General features: G+C 31.8%; 7 protein-coding genes across 12 annotated transcripts; 3 read left to right on the forward strand and 4 right to left on the reverse strand.

The window, feature by feature from the left end:
- The first annotated feature begins 61 nt into the window (after positions 1-61).
- On the forward strand, positions 62-4292 carry LOC122574537 (carnosine N-methyltransferase). 2 transcript variants are annotated; one of them, XM_043742226.1, is made up of 8 exons: positions 62-198; positions 852-1057; positions 1563-1788; positions 2180-2337; positions 2477-2617; positions 2703-2865; positions 2930-3163; positions 3245-4292. In XM_043742226.1, the coding sequence occupies exons 2-8, from the start codon at positions 951-953 to the stop codon at positions 3413-3415; spliced, it is 1200 nt and encodes a 399-aa protein (XP_043598161.1). In that variant the 5' UTR covers positions 62-198; positions 852-950; the 3' UTR covers positions 3416-4292. The 2 variants fall into 2 exon arrangements, with proteins under 2 accessions (XP_043598161.1, XP_043598162.1); XM_043742227.1 differs by having other exon boundaries at positions 1563-1770.
- A 44-nt stretch (positions 4293-4336) lies between these two features.
- Positions 4337-5856, reverse strand: LOC122574538 (protein KTI12 homolog). 2 transcript variants are annotated; one of them, XM_043742229.1, is made up of 6 exons: positions 5774-5856; positions 5382-5664; positions 5043-5304; positions 4827-4965; positions 4688-4750; positions 4337-4554 (listed from the first exon to the last, which is right to left on the reverse strand). In XM_043742229.1, exons 2-6 carry the CDS (start codon positions 5539-5541, stop codon positions 4357-4359), a joined length of 822 nt encoding a protein of 273 aa, XP_043598164.1. In that variant the 5' UTR covers positions 5542-5664; positions 5774-5856; the 3' UTR covers positions 4337-4356. The 2 variants fall into 2 exon arrangements, with proteins under 2 accessions (XP_043598164.1, XP_043598163.1); XM_043742228.1 differs by lacking the exon at positions 5774-5856 and having other exon boundaries at positions 5382-5695.
- A 353-nt stretch (positions 5857-6209) lies between these two features.
- On the reverse strand, positions 6210-8324 carry LOC122574541 (DET1- and DDB1-associated protein 1). The gene is made up of 5 exons (XM_043742233.1): positions 8263-8324; positions 7616-7779; positions 7111-7249; positions 6965-7026; positions 6210-6881 (listed from the first exon to the last, which is right to left on the reverse strand). Exons 2-5 carry the CDS (start codon positions 7634-7636, stop codon positions 6774-6776), a joined length of 330 nt encoding a protein of 109 aa, XP_043598168.1. The 5' UTR covers positions 7637-7779; positions 8263-8324; the 3' UTR covers positions 6210-6773.
- Positions 8181-10797, forward strand: LOC122574535 (TBC1 domain family member 31). The gene is made up of 4 exons (XM_043742222.1): positions 8181-9566; positions 9651-10120; positions 10200-10429; positions 10500-10797. Exons 1-4 carry the CDS (start codon positions 8181-8183, stop codon positions 10790-10792), a joined length of 2379 nt encoding a protein of 792 aa, XP_043598157.1. The 3' UTR covers positions 10793-10797.
- Positions 10798-11018: 221 nt separating this feature from the next.
- LOC122574539 (adenine phosphoribosyltransferase) lies at positions 11019-12238 on the reverse strand. The gene is made up of 5 exons (XM_043742230.1): positions 12081-12238; positions 11919-12019; positions 11565-11796; positions 11389-11467; positions 11019-11303 (listed from the first exon to the last, which is right to left on the reverse strand). The coding sequence occupies exons 2-5, from the start codon at positions 11999-12001 to the stop codon at positions 11164-11166; spliced, it is 534 nt and encodes a 177-aa protein (XP_043598165.1). The 5' UTR covers positions 12002-12019; positions 12081-12238; the 3' UTR covers positions 11019-11163.
- Positions 12239-12648: 410 nt separating this feature from the next.
- Positions 12649-23700, reverse strand: LOC122574810 (slit homolog 1 protein-like). 4 transcript variants are annotated; one of them, XM_043742870.1, is made up of 5 exons: positions 22706-23700; positions 15941-16301; positions 15003-15317; positions 14546-14878; positions 12649-14466 (listed from the first exon to the last, which is right to left on the reverse strand). In XM_043742870.1, the coding sequence occupies exons 2-5, from the start codon at positions 16298-16300 to the stop codon at positions 13087-13089; spliced, it is 2388 nt and encodes a 795-aa protein (XP_043598805.1). In that variant the 5' UTR covers position 16301; positions 22706-23700; the 3' UTR covers positions 12649-13086. The 4 variants fall into 4 exon arrangements, with proteins under 4 accessions (XP_043598805.1, XP_043598804.1, XP_043598807.1 ...); XM_043742869.1 differs by lacking the exon at positions 22706-23700 and adding an exon at positions 18112-18215; XM_043742872.1 differs by lacking the exon at positions 22706-23700 and adding an exon at positions 17054-17200.
- On the forward strand, positions 16609-22466 carry LOC122574823 (IQ and AAA domain-containing protein 1-like). Its single transcript, XM_043742907.1, has 9 exons — positions 16609-16761; positions 16832-16984; positions 17061-17194; positions 17703-17966; positions 18035-18336; positions 18887-19391; positions 19709-20052; positions 20153-20401; positions 21216-22466. Exons 1-9 carry the CDS (start codon positions 16616-16618, stop codon positions 21663-21665), a joined length of 2547 nt encoding a protein of 848 aa, XP_043598842.1. The 5' UTR covers positions 16609-16615; the 3' UTR covers positions 21666-22466.
- Positions 23701-23995: the final 295 nt, after the last annotated feature.

The raw sequence follows: 23995 nt of genomic DNA on the forward strand, positions 1-23995 counted from the left end.
TTACACTGCTGTCATTGCGAAATGCCTGATACGGCAACACTAAACGCGGAAAAAAGTCGCAAGCTCGATACAATATTCGCGGAGAGGTTCCAAGTGTACCCTACCGCGGTTGATTAGCGACTGAGCTCCTTTTAAAAATGGCGTGGACGACAGAGTGCTACCTGCAACTTGCAACAGCTATAGAAACTCTGCGGATATGTAAGTTGTGCCTTGGCACAGTTTCCAATTGTGGTAAACGAGAAATTTTATAGATTTCCTGCGTTACAATAATGCCAAATTATTGGGGCATGTATTAATCAAATTTTATTTCACTCTTAACAAAATTTGAATTTCTGAAGCAGCTTTAATTATCGTGTAGATTATAGATCATTGTATCATAAGGAATTAAACGATAATAGTTACTCTTACAGTTTTTTTCACTTTTTTAAGTAATATATTTCTTGCTAATTGTAATGAATCATATAGAAAAATTATACCATATAACCTATTCTAGTGTAAAATTAAGAAATGAAGTCGAAAAAATCTTATTTTGCCTTTTTCTGTTTAAACATAAAATATTTTCTCTTATTAAGAGACAAATGTGAGTTTTTATATAAATTATATTAGGTTATACTAGAGCTTATACATACATATACATATTTTAATTACTACAAGTATTTTGTATTTTTTTGTATTTGTGATTAAAATTACAAAAAGCTTGATATCATATGTAACCGAACAATGTTGTTCCTTTACATATAAAATATATTTTTGACATATTAAAAGAAATGAAATGATATTTATCTCAACGCGTATTTGTTAATAAATTCAAATCTGCTGACGATTCAGCCTTAAAGAATAATTTATCGTAGTACTACGAACGCGTCATAACGCGTGCACCAAGAAAGCCGCCACTGAACGTCGTGCTAAAAAACTCATTAAAATACTAAGCTCCACGTTCGAATATAAAAATGGAAACAATGTCGAATCCTTATCCAAAAAAGATGCACGACACTTACGAGGATGAAGAAGAGAGGAAACACTTTCAACGTATCGTCTCAGCTTTTAAATATTACAAGTAAGTATATCATGAAAAATCGTTTTGTTTGATTGACTCTAGTCCTCGAATCGATGTTTCGTTCTTATCTTTATTGCTCTTATTCTTTTGCTTTTTTCGTCAAACATAGTACTCCGGATAACTTTATAAGATATCGTTCAAAATTTTTTGATTATCGTCAAAACTTCTTAATATCACTGCTTAACCTTTAACGATATGGCATTGAGTTATATTTTATTTGCAGTTTTCATAGTTATCCTACAATTATAGGAATAATTTTTTACATTACATTGCTGTAATATAGTTTTTAAAAGTAAAGATATCATAATTTGAGTATTTAGCAAGAAAAATGTATAGGTTTTCAATTATGATATGGCTATGTTTTTCAATTGCTGTCCTACTTAGATTAGTTTAATATTCATGATTGTATAACTATAAATTCATAATTGTGTAAAGCATGAAGCTTAAAATTTACGAATGTAATAATATCATAAATATTACTTATATCAAAATTTTCTTTTTACAGAAATCATTCACTATTAAGGGTTAAGAAAACAGAATCATATTTGCTATCACTTCCAGCTCATCATCAGAAGCTTTTGTCAAAATATAGAGAACATCTGCAAGAAGTTAAAAGATGTATTGAAAATAATGATGAGATAATTAAGCTTATCATAAAGGATGTAGCACATATTTTTGAAAATGTGAGCCCAGCTGCTGCACAGACTGACAGTGTAAGAAAAGTTCACCTGGTGTGTGGCATGTATATTCTGTTGTACAATATGATATGTTTTTAAAATTATGACTAATTAATTCTATTAACCTTATTAAATATAAACACAATTGTGTTCATGCTGTCAGATGATATTTTATTTTATTTTATTTTATTCAAAATAGAAATCTTAAAATTATACCAATATAGCTTCTCAATAAGTGTTGGAGTTAATTTAACTATTAACACTCTTGAAGAAAACTTTCTGTGTCTTATATATAAAGTTTTGGTACTATAACACTAATTGCCTAGGAAGAAATATTTTTCCTATTTCTCTCATTCAAGCTTGGATTTTTTTTATCATTTTAACAAGCTTCTTTTTTTATAAAAATATATTCTATTGTACAAAATATAGGTAGGTCTAATTGCAGACATTAAATCCTCGTCCAGTAATGGCTGATCAAGAGAAGGTTCAAGCAACCATTAAACAACTGGTTCGTGATTGGAGCGTGGAAGGTACCGAAGAACGAATGGCGTGTTATCAGCCTATTATAGATGAAATTATGAATCAATTTCCTGTAGATTATTGGTATGATCCCTTCAAACTTTCTGAACACATTACACATGAATAAAATGTTCCATCAAAATATATTCAGACATCTAGAATAGCTACAGTGGTGTAGTAAAACATAGTTCAGAAAAGTATGAAATGATAGGTAAATTTCCAGTACACCATCAGACGTGCAAATTCTAGTACCTGGAGCAGGTTTGGGAAGACTAGCATATGAAATTGCGAGACGTGGATATACTTGCCAAGGAAATGAATTTTCCCTTTTTATGCTCTTTGCTTCTCATTTTGTATTAAATAAGTAGGTAAAAGTTAAATGTTTTTAGCAAACAGTTTTTAGCATCCTTATAAGATGACTTTTACCATTCATATTTAATACTTTATAGATGTAGAGGAGTAAATTCATATCAAGTACATCCGTGGGTACATCAATATATGAACAATTTAAAACCAGAACATCAAACTCAAGCTGTGTTCTTCCCAGATGTAAATCCTAGTGATCTTCCAGAAAATGCGCAATTCTCCATGGCAGCTGGGGATTTCCTGGAGGTAAATATCAGGACATATTAAAAAATAAATAAATATCTTAAAAATTTCTATTTTTGCACTTCAGGTTTATACAGAAGACAATCACTGGGATTGTGTAGCCACGTGTTTTTTTATAGATTGCGCAAATAATGTTGTACAATTTATTGAGACTATTTATAAAATTTTAAAGCCAGGAGGTATATGGATAAATCTTGGTCCACTATTGTATCATTTTAGTGATATGCCAATGGAAGATTCTATAGAACCAAGTTACGATGTAGTTCGCGATGTGATTCACGGATTTGGATTTCAATTAGAGGTAATTAACTCCATAAGAGGACATTGACTGTTAGATAATACTAAAAACTTAATCGAATTTTACAACATAGAATATTTTTAGAAGGAAGAAACGCGCGTAAAAACGCGATATGCACAAAACGTTAACAGTATGTTGCAATGTGAATATAATAGTGTATATTTTGTTTGTCGAAAACCCAAAAGACACATAGATAATAATGTGAATTATAGAAATAGCACTGAAAGTAATGGTATGCAAGAACAAGAAAACTAACTATTGACGACTTCCTGTGTTTCACTTGTAAGAAAAATTGATGTAATTGTAAATGCATTATGTAATAGGTTCATTACTACAAAAGCAAAGCTGTTATACTTTATGAAACAAGTCAATATTAGGTAATTTAAGTCTAGAAAAAGTAACAAAAATCTTTAAATATTGTTAAAAGTTGAACTAATATTTTTTTATCGAGAATTTCATTTCACTGTGAGTAACTGCCAAACATGACAGCTCTATTGTTAGAAAATTGGATAATAAAGTTATGCAGTTATTGTTTTAAATATCGACAAAAGTTGATACAAGTTCAAAGAGACTCTTCTTTAGTACTAATAACAGTTTTGCAATTTTTCTTTTGAGTTCAATATTTGTGATTTAGCATATCATTAATGTTTATTGTTTGAGATATTTACTAAATAGCGTCATAATATGAAATAAAAGAAACTCGATTTGGTTGCATGTACATACTATACAATATTTTTTCCAACTGGTTTGAAGACAAATTTCATTTTATTTGTCAAATTTCTCTTACAAACCAATGTTGCCTTGTCTAATTCTGTCAGTTATATTAATATCTTAAAGAGAGTGCAATTTCACAATTCTGGTATCTCTTATTGTAGTATTCATTATTTTACCAATTTTTTCAAAGATATATAATATTCAAGTCGCACAAATATCAATATCTGTTTCAAAATTGTTTATAATATGTACTTGATATTATGTTATTACAAACCAAACAGTCAGTAATATTGTGCAACCAAAGTTTACCTTGAAATGCAAAATACATACAGGCCAAAATTACTATAAAATAAAATAGGCCTAATGATGTACTCTCTAATGTAATTTTTTATTAAAAAATGCATTTCTGAAAATTTAATTAACAGATTTTTATTTCCTCATAAAAAATAATTAATGATCAAATATATCAATACCTTCTTTATTTACAAACTTTTATTAAGATATTGTACAAATAGTAATGCAATTTGGTTAATTTCAATTTGTTGCATTTTACTATAAGTTAAAAATTGTCTTCGTAGCCTCATAAGCTGTGCTGCAGTACATGGATTCTGTACTGTTAAATTATATCCTGGTATCTTAAATTCACTTTCAATACCCAGTTGCTTAGCTGATAATATTGCCTTTGCCAAAATAGAAAATATATATTTACGATTTGTCATAATAATGCTGTTTATGATGTTTAATATCTCTTATAATATTTACTACAAATTTTATTATACTTGGATAATAAATAACAATTTTTAAGCAACTTACATTAGCTACTTCTTGAGTTACAGTATCCAATTCATATAAATAGTTAGTAGATGACAATGGTGGCTGAAATATGATATAATCAAATTAAAAATTATATTAATCAATTTAAATTTTAAGTCATATATATGACAGTACTAACACATTGTGTACTTAAATTTGGTTTTGGTGCTTTTACTTCATACAACGATTTATAAATTTCATCAAATTTTAAATCATCTTCTGCTGATACAGCAAATAATGGTGTATCCCAACGGTTTTTATTGTCTGGTGTTTCATACCTATGAATTATATTATAAATCTCTGACTTTATTTCATTAAAAAACTGTCACATTTAATCCATGATATTTTTGATTACCTCATTACAAGTGCATCAAAAATTTCTCTGTTATATTGTTCATATTTTGGTCTTTTCTCATTCCACAACCAAGCATGCTCAACTGGTATATCACAAAATATTGTACACTGAGGAGTTTTGTATAGTTTTGTCATGCAATATATCTCATAACGATATCCTTTAATGTAATTACTACCGTCAATAATTAATATATCATTTGTGTTTAACATTCGCTGAGCTGCTGACTTTATGTCACTTCTCACACTTCTTTCGATTTTAGAATCTACAACAAATAGTAAAATCAAAATAAATCTGAATGTTCTTCGTTAATAATAAAACTAAAATAAAGTAGTATCTAACCAGCATAAAATTTATTTCGATCGAAACCTCTTTTAGTAACAACATCAATTTCACTTATAACTTTTACATCTTTTCCTTTGTTCATAAAATATTCCTTTAATTCGAAAGTTCGTGTTGTTTTACTACTACACGGTATACCAGTAATAATGATAAGTGGCATAGTAAAATATTCTGTTAGTATTAACGAATCAACATAAACACTTTAACCTATCACAAATCATAGGCGTAACCATCGTTAAATGCAGATTCACGATGCATTTATACAACGTGTTTTTTATACATTCTTTAAAAAATGAAGAACAAAAAAGCTGAATAATTACATAAATTTAAAATAAAATAATATAAGAACATATAATAAAAATAGAAAAACAATAATCAAGATATAGTATTACCAGGTATTGTATTATTTACAGACTTGATCGTATATTTACTTCACAACCGTGTTTAATTTCAGAGAGGAAATTTATTCTGTCACCAGAGATACCAATCTAAGAATTATACATTAGATTTAAAAAGATTTTAAATTTAAACTAAAATCAAATAAAACTAATGACAGAAATTTTGTAAATAATATGACATTGAAGAGTAAAACTCTGCCTGTTTCTAAAAAAATTATTTTTTAATTGTACTTTATACAGTATAAAAATATAAAAGCTACATAAAATACTGCTTATTTTTCGAAAACGAAAATTTATTGCCATACTTTTTTAATCGTATACTTATTACCAAGGTTTTTATTTAGTTAAATTCTTGTCTACATCTTGACATGATACTACAAGAAAAAATTTAACAAAATAACCTGACATTTATAAAATAAAACATCACATATATTTTTCTTAAATTAGATATATATTGAAAACTTATACCACTAAATACATATTTAAAATGAGTATTGTAACATAAATTTATAAAATTATTTCGAGATAAATGGTCCATTACGACCTGAATTAAGGAAATTTTAGTAGTTGTTTCCTGAATTGTAATGTACATGTGTTGCATTAGTTACAGTTTTAAGTTTTACCAGTAATAATGAACACATTTATTTATACATATTGTGCAATGTAGAGCATTATTTAATGTGCTAATACTAATTTTTCCCATCGAATTTCAAGAATATAAAGTAATGTGAAATGACCACATAAAATTATAATGACTTTACACATCTAAAGAAATATTATTTGAAAACGTTTTTTCCTATATTTTTGATATTTCACATAATATCTAATCTAAATTATACATGTAGAAACTAAGAGAGCAACGTTTTAAAATAATTTTTCTGAACTGTAGATATGTTTGTAACATTCAAGAAAGTTTAATAGACAGTGAAAATTAGTTTAGCAGATAATGGAAATGTAGTTTAGTAAATAATGAAAATTATAACTGAGGTGTATTTTAAATGGTATTGTTTAAATCAAGACGTGGCCTTTTGCTATGGACTGTAGCAGCATCATCTTCTGAGTCACCATTAGCAGATAAAATATCACGTTTTCTATCAGCATGCTGAAGAATATAATTGATAAATAAACTGAATGTCTAAAATACTAATAACAGATACTTTTACAAAAATATATATAATTTTTTACATTTTTATCCCAATGTTGATGAAGGTACCTTAACAATATGGTTGTTTTCTCTGTGACTATAACTGAAAATAATAATTATATTTATAATCATTTATTTTTTAATATTCATCGTAGAAATACATAAATATATACTGAAATTATCTTACTTTGTTCTGAAGGATGGTCCTTTGTAGGAAGATAAACTGAAGGTTTTTTTACACAAGTTCTGTTTCCACTATCTGTATGAAAATTAGCAAAATTATTTTCATTGTGCGAAGGCAAACCCTTTAAGAATTCAGCGACAGACTAGAAATAAAAATAAGTTAGATTAAAATTGAATTAGAAAAAATTATTAATTTAATTTTTTAATATAAATTATCCTAAAATTATTGCCTCTCTTAAATAACATAAAATTTATTAAAAGAAATATTTTCAAATTACTGTCATATTTATTATATGTATCATTATACGAGAAATGAAACATTTTAAAGTAATTTTATTCAATTACTAATAAAAGAATTACATCGAAGATATATAAAAAATAATTATTTTTGACAACTGGGAGATGATTATTTGCTATCATAACACCTCAACACAAATTGTGTATAACCTAAAAATCAGATTGCAACGAGAAACAACTTCTATAAAATAAAAATAAAAAATATATATTACCATATTGCAGTTATCTGACATATCACGTTATCAATCACCCGAAATATTAATAACCTCTTTAGCGAGAAATTAATCTTTAAAATTCTATAATTGATATAGAATCAACTGCCATCATTTCAATAAACAGCCACAGAACCCAAACTGTCTAGATCTTATTTCACTCACTATGTAGTTAATGACGTAAAAAATAACAAAAATATTTCACAAATTCAAAGCGGCAAAATAGAAAATTCAAAAACCATATAATATTCCATAAAGACATATTTTAGAATTGAGCAATATTTCATTTCGCAATTATAATTATTATTTAGTTAGTAGTTAATTTATATGTGACACTAGAAAATAATCCAATGCAAGAAGCATAATTTTTAAATAATTTAATATGATTATATGATTTATCACTAATTTTCTTTTTTTTTCTTAATTCTCTCTGTCAAGTAAAAGTTTCAAACAAGCAAAACCAGGATGATGTAAATAATGTCATGTTTGACATTTCTCAACGTAAACATAACCTAAAGATCATCGATACTGAAATGAAACTATCTATTGTTTAAAAATTAATATAATGTATAAGAGAAAATGGCAGAATTTAAGAAAACTCGATAGTAATAGTTATGAACTTGAACCAGAAGCAATTAAAAGGATACAATGTCCATCAAGAGTTAATTTTTCGCATGTAGCATTTGATTGGACTGAAGAACATTTTATTGCAAGTGATACAGCAGGATATTTATATTACATCGATCTAATGAATAATTGCCCTTCCTATCAAAAATTAGGAAACGTCGGACGGGCAACATTTGTGGCATTTAATCCCATAAATAAACTTGAAATATTAGTTGGTCTTGCTACAGCTGACATAAAAATATTGAGAATAAATGCAGATGTTTCTCAATTTTGCTTGTTAATTGCTCATAAAGTACCCCCAGTATATGTTTCTTTTTACAAAAATTATTGCTTAACTTCTTCACATAAAGAAGTTATAATATGGTGTCTAAACTCCTGTAATAAAGCTCAACAGTTAAGAGCTTGTCCAAAAAATTTTATAATAAAAAAGACAAGTTTTTCAAATTTAGGACACATTGTTGTACTCTATTACAATGATACTTTCCAAGTATGGAATTTCAATCAATTAGAAAACAATGTTAAAATCAATACAAAGATATTTGGAATACGAAATATAAAAGATTTTGTTTTTACACAAAATGGAAAAGCAATGATTATAGTTAGCACTCAAAATAAAATTGCCATTCTGAATACATGTAACTGGAATTTAATGAAAACTTTAAATTTGCCAGAAAATTTTATTGGAGCGAAATATTTATCACTTGTACCATCTTTGGATAGTGGAGCAATTAGTATAATGGCATGTATTTTATCAAGCTCTAATCTTTACTTCTTTGATCTGAATCAGTTTTGTGTCATTGATATTCTACAAGTTACCAAACCAATAAAAAAAATTGCAGTTTCTTCCACTGGCAGGTATATAGCATATATAGAAAAGGAGGGTCATCTGAAATTAATAATTAGTGAGAAATTATTTTCAAAAAAATGTGAATCTTTGAAAAAGTTAGCGGAACCATGTAGACCACTTGCACATGGAATACATGATCACTTACAATGTGTTAGACAAAACATTAAACATGAATTACGCTTAGAAAGATTAATACTTATTTTAAAAGAATATGGAGAATATCCTGGAAAATATCGAGTATTAATATGGTCAACTATTCTAAATTTGCCAGCTAATAAATGTTCATATAATGCCTTGGCTAATAAAGCTGCTAGTATAAATTTTACTTCAGACATTTTAAAAAACTATCCATTAGCAAGTAGAAGTAAACATATATTATTAATGACTACTGTTCATTGCTTAATACAATGGTGTCCTTTATTAGTACAATGTTCATTTTTACCAAATTTAGTTTTCCCATTTCTTATTATATTTCAGGTAATAAAATATGTAATATATATTCATAATATACTGAAACAGATGACACATCAAGAGAAATTAACTGCTTTATTTTTATTACAGAAAGATCTACTACTTGGCTTTGAACTCATTTTAACTATATTATTGAATTATTGTCAAAAGTGGTTTGAATATCATCCTTTACCACCATTAAATGTGTTAGGTATAATAGAAAATATTCTTCTACAAGCAGATCCGTCCTTGTTAAATGTTTTTTGTGAACGAGGTATAACATCTAGTGAATATGCGTGGCCTCTTTTAAAGACTGGTATGAGTGAAGTCTTATCTGGTCCTGAGTGGTTAATTTTATGGGATAATCTAATATCCTGTAAAAAACCTTCACTTCTATTGATGAGTATTGTTGCATACAGTATATGTTCCCGTGAAATTATCATTTCTTCATTACAAGCACAAGAAAATATTAAAAGATATTTTACTAAACAAGGTCATATTGGCGCACATGAATTACTAAAAGTTGCTCAACAGCTTGATAATAATTTACCATTAAGAATACATCCTAGCCATTACCTCAGGTAAAGCAATTTTCTTTTGATTGTAACAATATTTTTGTATTGTTATATTAAGCACTACATTACACATTATGTTTTCTAGGGATGAAGTAATTACATTACCTTCCAAAGGGCCATATCCACCATTTATGTTACATGATTTTCCCAAATTCTTAACAGATGAAATCTCTGTTCTCGAATTAGAAAAGTTAAAGAAAAAACAAAGAGTTATGCATCAATGCAATAAAAAAATTATAGAAATTGCAGAAATAAATAGACTGGAACATGAAGCAAAAGCTTTTATGAATCAAATCAATCAAACAAGATTAAAGGGTAAGACTGTATATTCTTGAAACATTACAGCAATATATAAATTGTAGGAATTCAAATTTGTTTCTTTTAGAGGCACACAAATGTTTCAAACAACAATTGTTTGATGCAAATTGGGAAATAAGAACAGCAGAACAAGGACCAACAGAAACATATAAAGTTAGTTGCGAATGTATTTGTGATCAATTTCATGATACCTTGCCTTTGAATGTAGATACTACAAGTGATAAAGATATTGTATGTTCGAAAAATGGTAAAACAAAACGTTATTTTCAATTACAAGAAGATGTGAACAAATTAGAATATGAAGTACAAAGTTTTTTGAGTTCTTTAAGATCTCAAAAATCAAGAGTAGTTAATAGTTAATATGTTTTATATATTACAAGATTATAATAAAAGAATTAATATTCCTTTTGTATCATGCTTGTGGAAATAAAGATTTTAATGTAAAAAGATGTTATACAATATTTAAAACTTTGTTGAGATTTACTAATTTATATTTACTAAAATTTTTATACAATATTTATAATTTGTAAGTATTATGAAGTATCTTCATAAATTGAATTACAAAATAACAAAACATTTCTATATATAGACTTATTTTACAAAAATATTGTTTTGTTGTTATAAAAATGCTCTTTTATTTAAATGCTTGGTTTGAGAATGTTAATATTGCACTTTATATTGTCTAAAGCCTTTAAATAAAAAATTGTGCATTTTATGTTACTTCAGAAAGATTAATCATATTGAACAAATGAGTGAACAGGTACACCAAGCTTTTCTCTCCCCTTTAATCCAGTTAATTCAATTATTGTTAAACATTCAATCACTTCAGCACCAGTTGATTTTATTAAACTTATTGCAGCTAGCATAGAACCTATGGACATATTATTATTAAAACCCATTTCTTTACTTTTAAAATAGTAAGGATATTTATTTTTTTGTTATTATATATTAATTACCTCCTGTTGCTAGTAAATCATCTACGATAAGTACTCTTGTACCTTTTTTTATATGTTTTGTTTGCATTTCAAAAGTATCCTGTACAAATGAAATCCAGAAATAATATTGAAAGTAACATTAAAGTAAAATATACCTATAATTACAATACTCTACAAATTTTGTTTTATATATGAACCTGTCCATATTCAAGAGTAAAAGTATGTTGCACAACGTTTCCTGGGAGTTTTCCTTTCTTCCTAACTGGTAAAAAAGGTTTTCCCAATTCCATGCATATGATTGGACCAAAAAGAAAACCTCTTGAATCCAAACCTACAACCAAATCAACTTCCAAAAATAAAATGTGTTCCACTATTAAATCTTTCATTGCTCTCAATGCTGCAATGTTGCGAAATACTCCAAATATATCTCTGAAAATATATAATAAAGCTTAAAGTAATGCAATTTTTCACATGATATTTGACATTAATTATATAACCCTAATAAATAAAAAAATATAACATTAATTAAATAATATAATTTTATTATTTACCGATATATAATGCCAGGCTTTGGAAAATTGGGATAAATATCGATTGCATCTCGTAACAATTGAATTTTTTCGTCTTTATTCATATTGAGTAGATAATGATACTGAAAACAATAAACGATTTTCATTGTATTATAATGACTGAACAAGTAATTATATACATACCGTAACATGAAATTATAGGAACTGAAATTATAAAAAGAAAAATTTATATACACGTATTTTAATTTAAGAGATCATGTGATTTCTATGGTTACACGTGCACTATTGCGTTAAAAATTAACATAAACGTCATCTTGCGTTACAAGATACAAACTATGATTTACTTTTTAATTCAAAGTTATCATATTGAGATTACATAATTTTTGATAAATAATTTGTTTTGAATTTTTAACTTCTATCGTTAAGAATTGAAAAAATTTCAATTGCAAATAGTAAGTAAAAATATGGGCTCGTGTAAAATTAAAATTTATTTCATACAAAATTCACTCAACTTTTTGCGGAATTGATAATAATAGTTATGTAATATTTTACAATGAAGTCACACATTATTTTTGCACATTTTAATTTTACGAAACTATTTACAGAATGTAATATATTTTAAAATTAATAATATATTACAACGAAAAGCGTTCAGTGACAATGCTGTATAATACAAAAATGTTATAAATTTATTCCATGAAACTTACAAAAGATATTTACATTTTCATATATGTATGCAAGCATCGGGCGATAAAAATATTGAAAAACTGTATGAACTAACTGTGTTATTATATATCATATTTCCTTATTTAAGATGTTAATTTCATACAATTTCTTTTTGATCATATATTATTAGCTAGTATAAATTATTATGGCAGTGTAAAAACTGGGTGTTTTAAATACTCTTAGACTATACTATAATCATCCGTTCATACCACTTTTCTGATCTATTTAATTGTATTTTTATTTATCCTTAAAATTCTTACAATTTATTATTTATTAATCTCTTTAAAATTATCGATTTTATGACTAGTAGCTCATAGAAACAATCTTATACAATAAGATCAAATACAACATTCTTCATTTCAACCAAAAAAATTCGATTTCAACATTTTTAAATAGTCAACAACAAATAAGCTGTAATTATTTACAAAATGAGAAACGGAATTATATACTCGGTGGAAATGAATTAAACTTTTGTTGTAGCTAGTAATTTAATGTAATGTGCTTTATGAGTTATTTCAAATTCCTGTGCTGGCAGGAAACATTGTGTCTGTATCCTAGGATGTCTTACCTTTCTCAGAACGCTTCTACCAATTACTGCAATTGTGATTAAAAGAACGCAACTAGCTCCGATTATCGCTAAAACAATTAGCTCTGTATTTTGTTTGAACCCTTGCACTTCGACGCAGCGTAATCTATCTCGGTTATCTACAAAGTTTGCAATAACATCTTCTTCATTGACATCGTCAAGACTTGCACAAACTTTATAGTGACCAGGCAACAATACCCCTAATGTTACAAACGTTAAACTGCAATTCAGTTTTTGTTTATGCACCGCAGATTCAGCGTCAAAAACGATAACAGAGAGTTCGCATTCAGGCAGATTCGACCTTTTTGAGATTGATAAACTAACATCGACGTGCAAGAAGCCTTGGTCAGATACGTTTACATGTACTGCAGTTATTCTAGTATCTAATGATGAAGAAAACTCTGATACTGTAGTTTCTTGATCTTGCTGTAACTCTCGTTTAGATTCTTCTAATGTAATCACATCACTGCAACCCAAACCTAAAGAAACATCATCATAACTATTTGGTACTAGAAGTACTACACAATAGCGATATTTATGGCCTGGTTGTAAATGTAATGAGGCAGGTATGGCAACCGGGAGTGAACAGGGATCTCTCATCATACGAGAATCGCAATGAAGAGAACTAGAATCTGTTTGAACCTCACTGTCACCTATGGTTTCATAGACAATCAAATTATCACATGTATACTGTTCTGCACATGGTTCTACATGCCATAAGAGATTGATACCAGTTGATTTATCATAGTGAAATTCTTTCAATGTTAATTGAGCACCAGCTAAAGGCAGTCTAGTCATGATTGGTGGTGTCGGCTCTCCACAAAGGAGACTACCGGGAGAGACTTGTGTCAGTATACCATTTTCCAAAGCGGGTGGAGTTGCGCAGACCGCCGAAGATTTATCTTCCTCGTTCAAGCTGGAGTTGCTTAACCAGTTGGCGAATTCTAGAAGCGTACAGTCACAATTCAAAGGATTATCGGCCAAAGAAAGTTTTGTGAGTCGTAATTTGGACGTTGGTACATCGCTGGCCACCATTGTGATATCATTATCATCGAGACGTAGATCTTGAAGACTTTTTAGCGGTACGACTAAGTCAGCAGTCAGAGATCGCAGAAAATTATGAGTCAAATCCAATGTTGTTAGTCTTTCCAAGTGTGCTAAAGAAGCACTGGATACCGCAACGATTCGATTATTTGCTAAATCCAGTCTGGTAAGAGTCGACAAATATTTAAACGAATGATCTTCCAGTACATCAATCTATATAAAATGCAAAAATGAAACATTCCCTCGAGATATATACTTTCTAGTGTATTTAATATTCACGGACATGAATTACCTGATTATGGCTTAAGCTCAGATAAGTTAAATTCCTTAAACCCCCAAGGGCTCCTTGCTGTACATTTATTAGTTCGTTTTCGGATACGGTAAGAAAATGTAATCGTGGCATTTGAGGAAGAAGATTTGGACCCATTGGACCCAATAATAGATTGTTAGACAGATCAAGCTCCTCCAAACTTTTAAGCCCTCTGAGTGCCGAGAGAGCAGATACGCTTAAACGATTACCACGCATCCTTAATGAGCGTAGCAAAGGTACCGCAGCAAAAGCTTGAGGCGATAATTGTGACAATAAATTGTCGCATAGATCTAAATATGTCAGGTTTGACAATCCCTGAAATATTTATGTATATTTCTATCAACTCTATTGATCAGTTCAGAATTCACATTTAGCATTTTTTTATAATTATTTAAAATATATATTTAAAATATATATCATTTTAAAGAATTTTAATTACCTTAAAAGACTCAGCTTCTAGCATCTTTAGTTTATTCTGAGATAGATCCAACCTTTCTAAGCCGACTAAATGCGACAAAGCCGTAGTAGGTACAGAATCTAATAAATTGTTCGGAAGTCCAAGGGCTTGAAGAGGTGTTACAAGACCAATAAAAGCGTTTTCATGGACGCGTCTCAATTCTCCGGTAGAAACAACGAGTCCGTGCAAAGCAACATCTTCCAGAAAGCGTGCTGGTAGCAAAGAGATTCCTGTCACTGTTACATCCAATAAGGAGATCGTTCCTGGACGACTGAATCTCAAATGTTTGCTGATAATCTGCGTAAAAAAATATTCCAATTAATTAATTAAATATTTAATTTAATTGAACGTATAATATAATTCTACTATGGTTCGTAACATGGATACAAATTATTCGAATGAGTTAATCTCGTGACAAATTTAATTAGTCATTCTGTATTGCATAACAAGAGTCATTTGATTCGTGAAGGTATTGTGAGACAGGATATTCGTCGAGGTAACTAGTAGTAACGGGACATTCAACGCAAAGCAACGAACTTGTACGAGACAGAAGAGAGACTACACAATGGTTTCTTGGACAATACACACGGCTTGTATTTCATTGGCAGTATATACACCCACGCTTGCTTGGCGGGTGGTTAAAAAACAGCTGACCTCGATAATATAGAAAAATAATAAATCTGTGATGGATTTGATTCACGCCGCAACAGATGTTCTTAGATATAAAGAAGATTTTTATATTATAATTGCGAGACATATAAAACTATAAATTTTAACAAAAAAAAACTGCACTTCCATACTTAACTTTTGCATGATTTAGTTAAACATACATGCAATTATTACTAAATAAATAACTCATCGACTCATATTATGCACATATATGTATATAAAATAAAGTATTTCGCGCGTATAAAAATTACCTGCAGTGTTGTTCTATCACCGGTGCATCTCAACGTGTGTGGTAAGTCGCAAGAACACTCAACGCCCGCTTTTGTAATATTTGGACACTCCCAAACCATGTCAGAAGAAGGCGAGGAGGATGCGTGGGATGGGTCTTGAATATTTTCTTCATCCTGGCTTTTTACCGCATTTGACGAATTAACCATCGCCTTCTCGACTTTATTTAAACTAGATATGGTTGTGACCACTGGTGCCGAGGTGGTCGTAAAGATCGCGTTGGTGGTCGTTTCATCTTCCAAGAAACCATCTATCGTTGCGTCCATGCAAGACGCTATCGTTGTTAACAATAAGATTAGGGAGCATCGAGACGTCCACAGCATTCTGAAATATAATTATTTCTAAAAATTCATGTAACCATAGAACAATATCCCTCTGACCACGGTAAATGCACTTAGTATATTTACATGATATTATATAGGAAAGAAATGAGCACGAATAATGGCGCAACGAGTGTCGACTGAATTTCGTCCTATAACTTTCCGTCTTGTCATTCCAGTACAATCATCCGTTTCAATTAACCCAACTCTTTATCTTTCGATCGCCTCAAAATTTACAGTCTAACTTCCAACATGAACAACCAATAATCTAATAATAAATTCATGTAACAAAATTATTAGTAAAACTATCTGAAATCAATGTCCCATGCTTATTACACTGAATTATGGCTCGTCGCACGAAACGACTTAGACAAGTTGATAGAGTTGGATCGAAGACTGCAACAGCAAACAAATACAAAAAATAGACAACATGTATTGAATCTACTGCTTCCAATGTATCTCAGGTATTGGTCTAATTGTCAGATGTAATTTTATTATTTGCAAATCGCAGAGATTGATGGAGTACGTTTTCAGATATCGCAATTTGGTCAAGAGACTGATAGTTTGTCATGATCAAATGGTTCAGACGCAGAAACGAGACCTGATAAAACGGGTTCTAGATTGTACGGTCGGCCGAATGCTAGAATACAAGCGAGAGATCGTTAACTTGGACTATAACGATTATCAGTTTAGTAATTTCATTTTATATCGTTTATATCTAATAGAAGATATGTATATGTATATATTAACACTAACCGTTCAGATGGCCTGATGACTTTATGAACCAATTTAAGTATACGCCGGACGATGTGGAAATTCTTGTGTCCGCGTCGGGCAAAGACATCGTGGAACAACGTAGAGAACGTATTCAGAAACTGATGGAAGACGCTTACAAAAGTTATAAAATTACTCGATCTTACTACGATACTTTTTAATGAAATAAGTATACTGCGGATTTTTATTCATTTATGAGACATTTAAAGAACTTTTCCCGCCTCATTTCCCGTCTTTTATACGAGTGATTTAAGATATACATGTCAGAAATATATGTCTCTATCAACCCTTGAACATTTAAAAAGTATTACTAACATTAATTATGCAGATTAATAAAAAAGTTGAACTAACATAACATCATCTACTTTCAAAAGGTTTATATCTTGAATCAAATCATTCTCTTCTTCAACTATTTCTTTAACTTATTTTTAAGTGATATAAAAATCAGAGAATCAATAAAAATTTGGTCTTTATATATAATTTCTAATGTAAACTTCTTGTTATAATACTTCGAAAAATTTTCTCTACTTAAATACCGTTTCTTTAGTTGCATTCATAAAACTATGAATTTCCATACAATTTCATAGGCTAGAAAAAGCACGCAACTTTTACATTACTTTATTTCAAATAGCACCCGAAGAACTTGAGAGCGAAATACTTCCTGAGGAGTATGTAATGGAGACGATCGAATATCAGGAAGACGCGCCAAAATTGCGGAGGAGAAGAGTTAAAGAAAAAACCTCAGCACCGTCGCCTATCCAAGAATCACCAGAAAGAATAGCGGCTCGAAAAGCTCAAGAAGCTCGAGAAGCTGCTGAACGAACCATGCTGGCAGCGATATTGCTCATTCAATCTCACGAAAGAGCAAGAATGGCTCGTTGTGCTGGAATAGACGGTGATGATTCTATGAATAAATTATTGTTTACGGTTAATAATTTTAATAAAAGTGTTATAATATCGTAGCGCAACGAATGTATGATTATGGTAGGAAAGTACAGGCGGGAACGATCGTGTCGAAAAAATTGCACAAAAGTACGTACGAGAATGCTGCGAAAACCATACAGCGAGCCTGGAGAATATACGCAGCGAGGAAGAGGATGAGAAATCGGATCGCGCGTACGGAAGAATTGTTAGGTATGACGATACCTAGCTGGAAGTCACAAGAAGTTTTTGAGAAAGATAAAAAAAATTTTCAGAAGAAATTGACGTTAATGCCGGTGTTTGCTGATAGAATCACGAAAGAGTCAGAGAAGGAGCGAGCAAGAGTAATCTTCTTTTAAATTAATATTTTAACTTCTTCACCCAGCGAATGTTGGATCATTGGATCACGAGCGACCAATATTTTATTTTATTGCGATAAAGTGAAGGCTCTTCTGAAAAGCTTTTTTATTTACACTATAGTTAAATTTATTTAATCTTACTGCGGTTCTTAAATTTTTATGTCTTAATATTGTTCGATATACAGAAAGACTTTCAAGAGTCGAAGAAAATCTTTTGTAAAAAGTTATGAAATTACACATATCAATCACGGTTCTTTCATATTTTCTTTAAACATAGGACATTTTCTAACAACAAAGAATGACACAAAGGACACATCGGGATTAAAAAATGAAATCAACCACGTTTGATAGAATAACACTATGCCATAAAAATACGTAACTTAGAAACTAATAATAAAAAATATTTACATGAGTTAGAACTGATCCAGCTTTCGTCCGGAGATTAATGATGAAGAGATTGTAACACTAATACTCAAAATTCACTAATAACAATCCCCGATACTTTCAATTTTGATATTTGTTTCAATATTACAAGTTATGGAAAATCAGAGGTCCTGGTTTGGTGGAGGATATAACTGACGAGATTCGAGAATGGTTCATATTATGGTACGATGAACTAGGACATTTCTACGTGTATCCAGCTGCAAATTTAGGTGGCAGCGTGCTAATCGCAACCGGACAAACTTTAACACCTCAAGAATATCTTGTGGAGAAAATGTCCAAAGGAGCGAAAGAAACACCGGCTACGAAGGCTAAACCTAAGAAATACCAGTCTTTGATACCACAAACGAAGACATTCTCTCTTCTTCATGAAGCCAATCAATACTTTATTAATAACTGGAGCTTTCGATATCATTCGGATGATCATCGAGAGAAGATATACCACGATTTGATCAAGGACGAACTTTGTTACGAACTTCAATTGGAAATGAGGAAAATAGTCGATGAATTGATGAGACTGGAGTTGCAAAAATTAAATGCAGCACTGAAAAAGGACTATGCGGCTGATAAACGGAAACTTGATATACCTACTGACAAAAGTAAGTTACTTCAATTAAATTTAATATAATATTAAATGAAAAATTAATATTGGGAAATAAACTGCACAATGAGAAAACACTTTACATATAGGGTACTAATCAAGGTAGAACTATTCATTAACATAGACATTATCACGCATTAAACTAACCCTTTTATAGTCTTGACAGTAGGCATGTAGACTCTATAGCTTTAGTAATCCTGAACTGAGGATAAGCAACAACTTGGAAAAGACATCCAATTCTGCCGCTAAAAACCAACATACTTAAAATCAATTCTTCGTTTACACCATCGAATTCTCATTCTAATCAATAAATAGAAAGAAGAGCTAGAAAAAACAAGAAACAAAAAACCCCAGTGAATGATGAAACAGTGGAAGATAATTTCAAAGAGTTGGTCAGAGCTAACATCATTAGAGATTATACCAGAACATCCCTCAAGGATTGGATAGGTGATCTTTCCTATCAAAATTATGAAGCAGCTCGTGAACTACAAGATTATAAGCATCGAATGGGTGAAATTAGACAAGTAGTCATGGAATACTGCGTGCTTCCCCTCAGTTCGAAAGAGATTCATCAAGTCGCGCCTTTAATCCGAGCTGTTTGTATCTATGGTCTTGCTCGACATGGGAAGAACTTTCTGGTGAACGCAATCTGTTCCGAGGTTTCCATCATTTTTAGCTCAATAGTGTCTAGAACATTTCAAGATCGATGTTAGTAAATCCACAATTTAGAATTAATAAGCTAATGAATTTAAAATAAAGGTTGGAGCATTGCTATTCGATATGTCGCCCACGGTATTGGTAGACAAGTACACGGGACGAAAGAACGAACGCAAATTAATCAATATGATCTCGAGTATAGCTCGAGCGTACGCCCCTTCTGTGATTTTCATCGAGAACGGTGAAAAACCTTGGCTGAAACAAGTACCTCGGGAAGACAAATATCTGAACCCAAAACGATTTGCTATATACTACCCTAAATTGGTGAAAAGTATCAAGCGTGGTGATCAGGTAAGCAATTTAATAGAAAATTATCTCGATAGAGTGTAGGAGTTTTTCAAATGTCATAATGCATTTCCCGTATTTTATCCGTCGTTACCTGGGAGAAAAAGAAAGAAAAAAAAAAAAAAGAATACTTTGGTTTCGCAACCAAACGAGCTTACGCACAGTGCCTCACCTAAACTGGCAAGGAATGTTAAAGTTGGTGATCTGGTAGCGCCCACTTTATGAAATTCTTGATATTCCTGTTTCGACTCTTTCTCCGATATGAATGAACCACCTCAATATGCCGGCCAGGTGGTTCCCCTCTTTCTCTTTCCCAAACGTCTCGATCGTTCGAACCTGGTCATCAATGAAACACCTCCTACCGAACGACCGGAACGTAGGTGGTACCGAGTTAACGTAGGATTTAGAGTGTCGGTGGTTCCGGATAGATACTGTTACTCATTGGCGTAGAATATTCCACGACACAAAACTGATATACACTATGATTATGTTAGCAATTAGAACGAAAGAAAAAAGACAAAATTGCGTGGGATTATTGTTTCACGCAACACAAGCCTGATTACTAAATTACGGATTTTTATACATTTATAGAAAATTTCAAAATGCGCAAATGCATAGAATACACAAATATGTAAAAATATATCAAATATCCAAAGTTCAATACTATACAAATGAGACAAATTTCTGTCCTATTCTTTTAATTGTGTTTATAAAGATATGCATTTGCATAAGAATCCGCAGTTTACTAATTGCTTTCGAAAGACTACTGAATGAATTTTTGCCGGCCGTTCGATACATCGGAACGCAATATATTTTTCAGATCCTATTTCTCACGACCTCCTCGGAGCCATATAAAGCAACAAGACCCTTCATCAAGATCCACGACAAGTTCATAACGATTCCTCTCACGGACTACAACACGTTGTATATGTTTTATAAAGATCTGCTGATGAAGTATCACGGAGTTGATCGCAACATCGATGTCTCCTCAATGGCTAAGATGTCCGTGGGCATTCCGTTGGAATTTATAAGAGACGCGGTGAAAAATGTCCTAAATCTTCATCGAAGGATCACGTTGAGGATCAAACCATTAACCGTGTCGGAGATTATGGAAGAAGTGTTGAAGTATGAGCCTCCTCAAGCGAAAACGTTGTCTGAATTAACGAAATTTGAAAATCGTACGCCGCTTGGTAAGAAGAGGGCCAGGTTGTTGGCTACGGAGAAAGCAGCACGCGAGCGTGTTAAAAAATTACAGAATGCTCGTAGATGAAACAACTGTTAAAAGAGAACGAGTATAAAATATGGTATTAAACAGGAAAGATCATGATAATAATTTTCTATTCTGCAAAGAACCCTTCACTCAGAGAGGAAAGGAATGGAAATGATAGAAACTTGCCAGGTAAAACGTGGGATGTAGGCGCATTAAGAGACAAGGCTGTTGTAGCACTTTTAACGAGTATTCTTTTTCACGATGAAAATACTGCATTGGTTGATAGCTGTTGCACAATCGAGAAAAGTTAAAGTTTAAGATAAATTAGAAGAAGAATGATCCGAGATGGACATACTGGATGTAAGTATCCCTCTACATATAATGTTCCAAGACAGTGACCTTTCTGGGAGAAACGTCGAAGAAGCATGATCATCGATTGAGCGATTCCTTCTTTCTTTCGTATCACGATTCGCCAACGTTCGTGTCCGGACGTGAAACTGGTTTTCGTCTTCGTGGGATGCTAAAAACGATCATCGAAAAACAGGAGACAGATATAGCGACGAATATCGTAAAAGACTTTATAAATTCGCTTATATTATAGCTTCCGTTCATAAATTTTTAAAGGATATACATATACATATATCATTAAGGGCATCCTAATTTAAAATTGGAACCTTCACACAAGTTTTATAGAACTTTCAGAATACAGCTTGGTCGAGTCAAAAATAAAATTAACGTACCATGAATTGAATGAATTTAATAGTCGCTGGATGTATTATGTATATTCAATCAACTTTACTGGAATACTCTCCACAGATGTAGAGTATTAAATAAAATTAAAAAAACTAATTAAAGCTTTAATTAGAGATACACATTAATTATTGAAACGCTTTTTTTCTTAATCTCCAACATCAATTCATTTGTACTAGATCATAATTTAATTTAATTCATCAATGGATAAATGAAAATCCTAGAAATAATATACTAAGGATTAATAGAAGCGTAAAGAAGACATAATTGCTTACCGCAGGACAGGGATGCTAGGGATTAGAAGCACCTCCGAAATTCATTGTCAGAGGTTTCTACATATATACACGTACCTATGGCAATATGTGTCCCTTTGATGCGGGTTTTGCGGCCCCTGCGGCTTCCCTTCGCGCGCAGCACACGCACACGCGGCTGGTACGTCGTAGCACTCACGCAGGCGCACTCACGCATCCAACCCACGTTGCCTGTTGCACGCAGGCAACACACGTAACGCCGAGAGTAAGCACAGGCGGACCAATCGCACGCTCGCCAAACTGAGAGAGCTGTCACTCGGCCATAGGCGCGGACCCGCTTCAACTTCGAAACTGTCTCTGCTCTGGACCACGCTGTCTGCCACTTTTTTATTCAAAATAGACGAAAGGAACAGCAACACCCACGCCAGTGACGTGTTCGCGAGTGCATCTTCTGATGCGGGCTGGTTCGAAGTTTCGCGTTTAGCCCTTTCGCAATTATACCAACGAATTACTTACGCCGTATCGTCTCTTACGGAGAGATCTCGAATTAAACGATCAATCGTATTGTCGTAAACGAAAAAGAAGAACGATCATACAACGACGTCGTGCTAGCACACACTGTGCACGAAACATGCGGTGGGCACTCGTGCCGAGAAAACGTCGCCTCCGCCGTGTCCACACGGTGGGGACTCCGCCGGTGCGTCCGTTTCTCTGTGTCTCTCGGTTTCCACATAGCATAGCCATGTATGGAACACGGGACGACGTTCTCTCTCCCGGCCCTTACGCCCACTTGCACCGCTGCCGCTGTTGCTCCCGTAGCTATCCGCCTCGTTCTCATAGTCCAGGACAGGTATCGTCGAATCGTCACTGTTACAGGTTGCCCGCTTCTTTGACGTTGCCCGTCAACCTAGTCTTTCTCGTCCACTGGCCAGGCTACTCGGACTAGGGGCCTGATACCGAGATCACTCACAGAGCAAAATCGAAGACAGCGTGTCGCGGCATTTTCGAATCCGGCGCGCATACTCGAAGAACACGCGGCAAGCGAAATCTTCTATGATTTTACAATTTATGATTTATTCTCTGGGTTGATTTAATAGGATACAGACTCAAGGAGAAGTAGGAATGCAGAAAGAAAAATCTGGAAATAGATATCATCTAAGGCGCAATCTTAGGAAGAAGGACTGTATTTTGACGAAAAAATATAATATTAATGATTAGATTTATGAATATGATATTCTGGCTTACCAAATCTAGATCTTCTTTATTCAATGTTCTATAGTATTGGATTTATTGTACATCTTTAAAGGAGTTTGTTTGTCATTCTTAGCTGTTTAGCATAACCACTAGCAATTTCACAAGCGATGTTCACGTGCGACCATGCTTCGTCTG

The sequence above is a fragment of the Bombus pyrosoma genome, linkage group LG14 (genome assembly GCF_014825855.1).
Source record: "Bombus pyrosoma isolate SC7728 linkage group LG14, ASM1482585v1, whole genome shotgun sequence".
Classification (NCBI taxonomy): domain Eukaryota; kingdom Metazoa; phylum Arthropoda; class Insecta; order Hymenoptera; family Apidae; genus Bombus; species Bombus pyrosoma.

Bases quoted from the DNA above. Each gene is read 5' to 3' on its own strand.
- LOC122574537 (XM_043742226.1), top strand. From the start codon at position 951: ATGGAAACAATGTCGAATCCTTATCCAAAAAAGATGCACGACACTTAC. The intron at 2,338-2,476 runs GTATGATCCCTT...GTAAATTTCCAG, and splicing joins CAATTTCCTGTAGATTATTG to TACACCATCAGACGTGCAAA. The intron at 2,618-2,702 runs GTAGGTAAAAGT...AATACTTTATAG, and splicing joins TCTCATTTTGTATTAAATAA to ATGTAGAGGAGTAAATTCAT.
- LOC122574538 (XM_043742229.1), bottom strand. From the start codon at position 5,541: ATGCCACTTATCATTATTACTGGTATACCGTGTAGTAGTAAAACAACA. The intron at 5,305-5,381 runs GTTAGATACTAC...TATTTGTTGTAG, and splicing joins TCGAAATAAATTTTATGCTG to ATTCTAAAATCGAAAGAAGT. The intron at 4,966-5,042 runs GTAATCAAAAAT...TATAATTCATAG, and splicing joins TTTGATGCACTTGTAATGAG to GTATGAAACACCAGACAATA.
- LOC122574541 (XM_043742233.1), bottom strand. From the start codon at position 7,636: ATGTCAGATAACTGCAATATG. The intron at 7,250-7,615 runs GTAATATATATT...TTTTATTTCTAG, and splicing joins TGTCAGATAACTGCAATATG to TCTGTCGCTGAATTCTTAAA. The intron at 6,882-6,964 runs GTAAAAAATTAT...TATATTCTTCAG, and splicing joins ATCAACATTGGGATAAAAAT to CATGCTGATAGAAAACGTGA.
- LOC122574535 (XM_043742222.1), top strand. From the start codon at position 8,181: ATGTATAAGAGAAAATGGCAGAATTTAAGAAAACTCGATAGTAATAGT. The intron at 9,567-9,650 runs GTAATAAAATAT...TTTTTATTACAG, and splicing joins CATTTCTTATTATATTTCAG to AAAGATCTACTACTTGGCTT. The intron at 10,430-10,499 runs GTAAGACTGTAT...TGTTTCTTTTAG, and splicing joins CAATCAAACAAGATTAAAGG to AGGCACACAAATGTTTCAAA.
- LOC122574539 (XM_043742230.1), bottom strand. From the start codon at position 12,001: ATGAATAAAGACGAAAAAATTCAATTGTTACGAGATGCAATCGATATT. The intron at 11,468-11,564 runs GTTCATATATAA...TCATTTGTACAG, and splicing joins TTACTCTTGAATATGGACAG to GATACTTTTGAAATGCAAAC. The intron at 11,304-11,388 runs GTAATTAATATA...ATATGTCCATAG, and splicing joins TGATTTACTAGCAACAGGAG to GTTCTATGCTAGCTGCAATA.
- LOC122574823 (XM_043742907.1), top strand. From the start codon at position 16,616: ATGTCCCATGCTTATTACACTGAATTATGGCTCGTCGCACGAAACGAC. The intron at 19,392-19,708 runs GTAAGTTACTTC...ATCAATAAATAG, and splicing joins TGATATACCTACTGACAAAA to AAAGAAGAGCTAGAAAAAAC. The intron at 20,053-20,152 runs GTTTCCATCATT...TTTAAAATAAAG, and splicing joins TGAACGCAATCTGTTCCGAG to GTTGGAGCATTGCTATTCGA.
- LOC122574810 (XM_043742869.1), bottom strand. From the start codon at position 18,131: ATGGTTTTCGCAGCATTCTC. The intron at 16,302-18,111 runs GTACGTACTTTT...ATTATATTTCAG, and splicing joins ATGGTTTTCGCAGCATTCTC to AATGCTGTGGACGTCTCGAT. The intron at 15,318-15,940 runs GTAATTTTTATA...TTTTTTACGCAG, and splicing joins GTGATAGAACAACACTGCAG to ATTATCAGCAAACATTTGAG.